Source organism: Orycteropus afer, unplaced genomic scaffold (genome assembly GCF_000298275.1).
Source record: "Orycteropus afer afer isolate SDZICR_OR568_19922 unplaced genomic scaffold, OryAfe1.0 scaffold00026, whole genome shotgun sequence".
Lineage (NCBI taxonomy): Eukaryota > Metazoa > Chordata > Mammalia > Tubulidentata > Orycteropodidae > Orycteropus > Orycteropus afer.
Window position 1 is genome coordinate 19,282,969 of NW_006921613.1, and position 7,995 is coordinate 19,290,963.

At 48.6% G+C, this 7,995-nt stretch overlaps 1 protein-coding gene across 1 annotated transcript in view; it reads left to right on the forward strand.

The window, feature by feature from the left end:
* The window catches only part of SPTBN5 (spectrin beta, non-erythrocytic 5), a 57,089-nt gene that overhangs the window by 46,264 nt on the left and 2,830 nt on the right, over window positions 1–7,995 (forward strand). Inside the window, exons 55-62 of the mRNA XM_007935330.1 lie at window positions 1,380–1,576; window positions 1,701–1,905; window positions 2,172–2,366; window positions 3,512–3,667; window positions 3,937–4,154; window positions 4,321–4,498; window positions 4,729–4,905; window positions 5,068–5,172. Of these exons, the coding sequence (XP_007933521.1) occupies window positions 1,380–1,576; window positions 1,701–1,905; window positions 2,172–2,366; window positions 3,512–3,667; window positions 3,937–4,154; window positions 4,321–4,498; window positions 4,729–4,905; window positions 5,068–5,172 (1,431 nt within the window). The remainder of the gene's footprint in view (window positions 1–1,379; window positions 1,577–1,700; window positions 1,906–2,171; window positions 2,367–3,511; window positions 3,668–3,936; window positions 4,155–4,320; window positions 4,499–4,728; window positions 4,906–5,067; window positions 5,173–7,995) is intronic.

The window sequence follows — 7,995 nt, forward strand, 5'->3', positions numbered from 1 at the left end:
CCTTAGGCACTATGCCACCAGAGCTCCTTTCTCATTCTTTACAGAAGTAGATTGCCCAGTCTTCCTCCTGCAGAGTGGCTGGTGGGTTTGAACCGCCAACCTTCTGGTTAGCAATCAGATGCCTTAGGCACTATGCCACCAGAGCTCCTTTCTCATGCATTACTAGTAGGAATATAGGATGATTAGTCACTCTAGAGAACACTTTGGCAGTTTCTTAAAAAATTGAACATATTATGCAACCCAGCATTCCCAAAGAAATGAAAACTTCTCTTCACACAAATACCTGTATGTGATTGTTCATAGCTGCTTTATTTGTAATAGTCAAAATCTGGAAACAACATTTTTTTACCTCAATAGGTAAACAAGTAAACAAACTATGGTCCATTTATACCTTGGAATACTACTTATCAATAAAAAAGAATGAACTGTTGATCCAAGCAACAACTTGCATGGATCTCAAGGGCATTATACTGAGTGAAAAAACGCCACTCACAAAAAATTTTCACCCCATATGCCTGTCTATTGGTTTGGCTTCCAGCTGAACTAATAGACAGGCATATAGGGTGAACATTTATATCAGGCAGATACACTCCTTAGTATGATCAGTCATGGGAGAACAGAAGGGCAGTATTTGCACAGGGAGAAAGCTCAGGGGGCAGGAATACATAGGAAAGAAGAACTCAGAGAGGAAGTAGGAAGAGAGCTGTTAACATTGTGGGAATTGCAGTCAATGTCATGAAACAAAATGTGTATGAACTGCTGTGTGGAGAATGAATTTGTTCTTTGAAGTTTCACCCAAATCACAATAAAAATTCGAAAAAAAAATTGCAAGTCAAAGCAGGAAAAAAAAAATCACATGATTCTAATTACATAACATTTTTGAAGTAACAAAATTACAGAGATGGAGAACAGAGTAGGAGTTGCCAGAGTTTAGGGATGGTGGCGGGAGGATGTGTGGTCATGATGGGTAGCACCAGGGAGATCTTTGTGTAATGGACTACCTCTGTGCCTCGTTGGCAGAGGTGGTTACACATCCTATGGGTGATTAAATGACATAGGTCCTGTTACACACACAAGGTACCAGTGTCAGTTTCCTGGTTTTGATAACTGTACCATAATGATGTAAGATGTAATGATTGGTAGAAACTGGGTGATGGATACAGGGGACCCCTCTGTACTAACTGTGCACCTTCCTGTAAATCTGTAATTATTTCAGAATAAAATGCAGGAAATAAAACAGAAATGTGAAAAAACAAAAGTTCTCCAGGTGATTTTAAAGACCAGCCAGATTAAGAACCAGTGCTGTAAATCTTGAAGCTGTAAAACCTAGGCTGGAGGATGTGGCCCAGGGTAAGCCAATCTCCCCCATGTCACCTCAGCTCCTGGAGGCAGAATCCTGGCTGGTGGAACAGGGCTGTGTCCTGGACAGCAAGGCCATGGGCCAGAGTGCTGAGGCCACACAGGCCCTCCTGAGAAGGCTGGAGACCACCAGGAGAGACCTGGAGGGATTTAGCACACATATGGAGAGGCTGCAAGAGATGGCGATGCTCCTAGAGAGCACACGGAACCCAGACAGGTGAGGGGAGCCATGCCCATGGGGTGGAGCAGGGAGAAGGGCACTCCTTGAAGAGGCAGCCAGAGGCTGCGTCCCACCCAGAGAGGAGAGGGCTGCAGTCCAGCCTGTGACTTTCCTGCTGCAGTTCCAAAGTGCTGACCCAGCTACAAGTGGTAAGGGAGGCCCACACGGGGCTGCTGCAGGGAGTGGAGGTGCGGGGACAGCATCTGCAGGATCAGCTGCGGCTGCACCAGCTGGAGCGAGAGGCATTGATCCTCAATGCCTGGCTGGCCAGCAAGATGGACACGGCCGAGTCTCAGGACTATGGGCAGGACCTGGAGGGCGTCAAGGTGAGTCACTCCCAAGCAAACCTGGAGGAGAGAAGACTGAAGCCAGCTAGCAAGAACAAGAAAGGTCTGCATTTTGAGGTGGGAGGGAGGCTGGGAAGTGGACAGAGGGGGAGTAGAGGACCTCTGGGCCCTGAGAGGCCCCCTCTAGTTCTAGAACCAGGGCTGAGGGACACAGGAGCTGTCAGATCCTTCCAATCCCTTCATAAGTTTTGAGAGCTGCCTAAAACTATTCCAGAGTGATCCGGTGTGGCCCCACATTCTTGCAGGTGCTGGAAGAGAAGTTTGATATTTTCAGAAAGGAAGTCCAGAGCCTAGGGCAGGCCAAGGTGCAGGCCCTAAAGGAGCTGGCAAGCTCCCTGGAACGGGGCACACCCAGGTGTTGTCCCCAGATTCAAGCCTGCAAGAGCCGCATCAAAGCCACTTGGGAGAAGCTGGACAGAGCAATAAAAGCCCGCACAGAGGTAGGCACCCACTGGCCAGGCCAGGGACAGCCAAGGGGCCGAGGGACGAGCCGAGCCACCACAAATGTGTGTGGCTGTGGGTATATAGATGTGTCTGTATTTGCGTGTGTGTGTGTGTGTGTGCATGTGGGAACTCTGGTAGCATAGTGTCTAAGGCATTTGACTGCTAACCAGAAGTCTGGTGGCTCAAACCCACCAGCCACTCTCTGAAGGAAGATGGGGCAATCTACTTCCGTAGTGATACTGCCTTGGAAACCCAAGGAGGGGTCACTAGGAGTCAGGTCCGACTCGACAATAACAACAACGTGTGTGCATGTGTATGTATGTGTAGGGGGCGTTGATTGCCTCTAACTCACAGCACCAATCAGATCCAGAGCTCCAAAGTCTTTCACATTCAGCTTCTCCCATCCCAGTTTGGTTTCCTCCTAGTATTGGTCACACCTCAAAGGAGAAAGAAAAAGCATGTCTGGTCAGCTTCTGAATCCCTCTAAAAACTCCCTAAGCACAGGCTTCAGTTACATTAAGACACTCACCCTGTTCGGTCTCTACTTGTTTATTTCACACATTTAACACCATGTTGGAATTCCCTTCTTCACCTCTCCACTCTTCACCTGTCCTAATCTACATGCAAGAAGATTTGTATGCTAAGTAAATGTGCTGTTTCCTTCCACAACCTTAGCTCTCGATCACAGCTGGTTGTTTCTGTGGCTCAGTTATAGAGTTCCTGACAGGCCCTGTCAAGTGAGAGGATGCTGACTCTGAAGACCCTAGGCCAGGGTGGCCTCTAGGCTGACTCTCTCCTCTTCCGTGGTGGAAGTGGCGGTGCCTGCCCAGGTGCAGCCAGACCCCAATAAAAGCAGCCCACTCTCCCCAGTGAGCCTGTCCTCACATGCTCCATGGTCCCCACCTCTTTGCCTTCCTTGTGAGATGTTCATGAAGATCCTTTTCCTTACATAATGCCCTGTGGCCCCACCACACCATCAGTAACAGCACACCCTTACTGAAGCTACCATACCTAGGGCATTTTCTGTACAATGGGGGCGTGAATGAGTCACCAAACCCATAGTCCTCCTTGCTTAGAAGGGAGCAAGGGAGAAAGGTGCTCCTGAAGAGCAGAGCCCAGCTCTCCCTCCCTCCTTTCCCAGAACCTGGCTGCAGCCCGTGAGATCTGCAGCTTCCATAAGGCAGTGAGCATGCTCCGGGACTGGATGCAGGAAAAGGCAGCCATGATGGAGGGTGGCAGCTGTGGTCATGACCTGCCTTCTGTGCAGGCCCTGCAGTACCAGCACAGATGCCTGGAGGTGAGGAATCCAGTGGCTGCCTATGTGAGCCCACCCTTGGGAGTCCCTCCTTGTAGGAGATGGTGAGGGAGCCTGTCTTGTCCCATCCCTAGAGGCACAGGGGAGGGCCTACCCACCCCAGGGCTGCCTGCCTGTGCCTCCTCCCTACAAACCTTGCCCTGGAGCCCTGGACTTAGCTCAAGCTGTGGACAGAGCCAAGGTACCGGCAAAGCAGGGCCAGCACTCCTCAAATGGGGAGAATGGGGCCTGCTCTCATGTTCTGGCTGCAGAGGGAGCTGGTGGCTGTGGAGAAGAAGGTGGAGTGGCTGGGGATGGAGGCCAGCCAACTGGGCCAGCTACACCCTGCAGCCCAAGAGGGCCTGGCCGAGCAGCTGACCAAGGTGCAGGAGGCCTGGGCCAACCTGGACAAGAAGGCCCGGGAGCAACACCAGCAGTTGGAGTGGGCTGCCCAGGGCCATGCCTTCCTTAGGCGCTGCCAGGAGCTGCTGTAGGTGATGTCCTGCCTTGGCTGTTGGTTACTCTGCCCTGAGGGGTGGGGGGCACCCAGCTCTTTGGGGCTGGACTCTCCCTCCCTCTGCTTAGCTTATGCCCAGCCCCTGCCTCCCTGTTCTGTGCTCCTGGCCCTGACACACTGTCCACTCCTTGTCCCACAGCACATGGGCTCAGGAGAAGCAGGCGCTGGTGTCCTCAGAGGAGCTGGCAGGGGCCGAGCATTTCCTTGGGCAGCAGGAGGAGCTGGGGCAGGAAATCACAGAGCTCAGCTTTCGAGCCCAGGATGTGCAGCAAGAAGGGCAGCAGCTGCTGGACAACAGCCACTTCATGTCCCCAGAGGTGTGAGCACAGAGGGTTGGGATTGGGGTTGAGCTGGGATAGAGCCCCATTACCCAACGCCTCAGAGCCCTTAGCAGGCAAGGAAACCAGCAGGAGAGGAAGGCCTGTAACAGGGCATGGTCCCAGTCTTGAAACCTTCCCTTCCCCCAACTCCTCAGTGCTCTATCCCTGCCCTGCCCTGTGTCTTTACCTGAGCATCTCACCTGCAGCATCACCACCCCAATACCCAGGTCACAAAGTGTCTGCAGGAGCTGGACCAGCGGCTGCAGGAGCTCCAGGAGGCCTGGGCCCTGCACCAGGAGCGCTGCCGGGAGAGCCAGAGCCTGCAGGAGCTGCAGCAGATGCTGGACCAGGCTGAGGCCTGGCTGGCCTCCCGGGAGGGCCCTCTGCTGGACCCCAACTATGGGGTGGGTGGAGACCCTGCCTCCACACTGTCTGGCAACTGTGGCTGTGGGCAGATCCTCCTGCTGCTTGCTGTCACTGGCCACCCAGGCTCAACCACCGTGGGTGAGGGGAAGGCTCTTGGAACCCCAGGGAGCGGGGCCTCACCCTGGCTTGTTTCTTCCCAGCAATCAGTGTCAGATGTGGAGTTGCTGCTCCACAGGCACCAGGACTTAGAAAAGCAGCTGGCAGCCCAGGAAGAGAAGTTTACCCAGTTACAGAGGACAGCAGAGGTGAGGGGAGGCTGGGGTGAGGATGTGGAGAGAATGGTGTGAAGGAGGGCGGAGTGGGAACAGCCCCTGATCTCACCCTGAGGTGTGGTCTCCCAGACCATGAAGCCCATACCCAGTCCTCCCTCAGGACTTCCCTTCAGGAAAACCCCACTCATTTCTGTCCCTTCCCAGCCTTGGAGTCCTGTCATCCAATATTCTGGCTAGGATAGGGCACCACCCACTTCTAAGTAGAAGCAGGAAGAGTTAAGGACAATGAGCAACAGGAGCTCTCTGGAAACAGGATGGGAGAATATTTTTTTTTTTTTTTTAGATAAAATTCACATAATATGAAATTCACTATTGTAACCATTTTGAAGTCTACACTTCAGTGGATTTTAGTATATTCATGGTGTGTACAACTATCCCACTGCCATCGAGTCATTTCTGACTCATAGCAACCCCCATTGGGTTTCCAAGGCTGTAAATCTTTACTGTAGTAGATTGCCTCATCTTCCTCCTACAGAGTAGCTAATGAGTTTGAACCACCAACCTTCTGGTTAGTAGCCAAATGCCTTACCCAGTATACCACCAGAGCTCCCTTGTACAACCATCATCACTACATAATTCCAGAACATTTTCATCACCCCAAAGAGAAACTCACACCCACTGAGAAGTCACTGGTGTGAGAGGGATTTTGAAAAGAAAGGCTGGGGACTTCTGGTAAGATGGAGGAATAGGCAGACAAACGACAAAGACCCTCCTCAACAAAGAAAAGAAAAACCAATTGACAGAGATACAGAAGATAATCCTGGAGCCCTGAGCTTTGAAAGGAACTACACAGAAGTGGATTAGGCACCAACTAGTGGAAAAACCTGAACAAAAACAGTGAGTACAGAGACGGTCGGAGCTACAGACTGTCAGCTACTCTGACGGGACCAACAGCCTAAATATTTCCAAATGGTGTTGGGATCTGAGAATTGACCTAAAGATCAGTCCTGGTCACCAGGGGCTTCAGGGATGGCTGCACTGGTGGCCTATGACTAGGAAGGGAAACAGCAAGGAGGGAGACTACCTGAACTGTGGACTTTCTGCTGTCTGAAGGATGCAGCCATTTTGATTATTTACACATTGCAGCCATTTTGGATATTTGAAGTGACCGAGGGTGCAGCCATTTTGAATGTTTACAACTGGCAGCCATTTTGGATATTTAAAGTGACTGAGGTACAGCCATTTTGAATGTTTACAAGTGGTGGCCATTTTGGATAATTAAAGTGACTGAGGGCACAGCCATTTTGAATATTTACAAAGTGGTAACCATTTTGGATTTTAAAGTGACAGCATTCTCATTCAGATCCCAGGGACCTAAGAATAGGCTGTTTGCCAACGTTGGGAGGGACATCCAAGAGGCTGACAATAGGAAAGGAGACAGGTGGTGAATGTATAAGTGCTGTCAACTAGTGGATAGAGGAGCACAGTAGCTTGCTTGCGTAGATAACATACAAAGAAAACTAAAGTCATGGGCAAGTCACTCCAACATATAATCACCAATTAAATATAAACACAAAAATGTCACAATGCCTTGGAGACAACAGAGCATCACAGTCCACACAAAGAAGCAAGATACAGCAGAAGAAACAAGGGACCAGGATACAGACCCAAAACACATCCCTGAGGAAGATGCAGCATTGGAACTCCCTGAGAAGGAATTCAAAAGAATTATATTTAGGTATCTTCAATGAATTGAGAGGCAGATCAGAGAAAACTAGAACAATTTTGAAAGACAATACAAGAACAAAATGACAAAATAAATGAAAAATTAGAAATGATTCAAAATCTACTACAGAAATCCAGAGCATTAATACTAAATTTTCAGAAATAAATAAGACATTGAATGGGGAAAGAAGCAGAATTGAATCAATGGAAGACAGAATTAGGGAGATTGAAGGCAAATACCTGAACACTTCTTTGGAAAGGGATCAATCAGAAAAAAAGGTCAAAAGAAAATGAAGAAAGCCTAAGGTTCATGTGGGATATCATCAAAACAAATAACCTATGTGTCATCGGAATTCCAGAACAGGAAGAGACAAAACCACAAAGAAAATTGTTGAAGGTTTATTGAAAGAGAATTTTCCTGGTATGATGAAAGATGAAAATATATCCATTCAGGAAGTCCAACAAACCCCAAACAGGGCAGACCCCAAAAGAAGATCACCCAGACATATCATCATCAAACTTACCAAAACCAAAGACAAAGAAAGAATCATGAGAGCAGCATGTGAAAAACAAAGTTACCTACAAGGGGCAACCAATAAGACTAAGCTCAGATTTCTTGGCGGAAACCATGCAGGTAAGAAGATAATGGGATGGTATATATAAAACATTGAAAGAGAACAATTTCCAACCAAGAATTCTGTACTCAGCAAAATTGTCCCTCAAATGATGGTGAAATTAGGACATTTCCAGATAAGCAAAAATTAAGGGACTTTGTTAAAACCAGACCAACCTTACAAGAGATGCTAAGGGGAGCCCTTTGGACAGAGAAACAACAACTGACCATTAACACACATGATCATATAACCCAGAAACCAACCCAGCTATGGAATTATCCAAAGTAAATAAGCCTACAAGATTGTAAACAGGGAACCAGAGACATCAATTAACAAATGAGGACAACTACATGCCAAAAAAGGGAAAAAACTGTCATTACAGAACTTCTAGATGGTAGGGATGTCAAGACAACAAGATAGAACGGACTGTTGTAAACTTGGGAAGAAAACTATAAATCACAGGGTAACCTCAAAGAAAAATTATAAACCTTCACATCAAAAAAGATGACCAGCATAA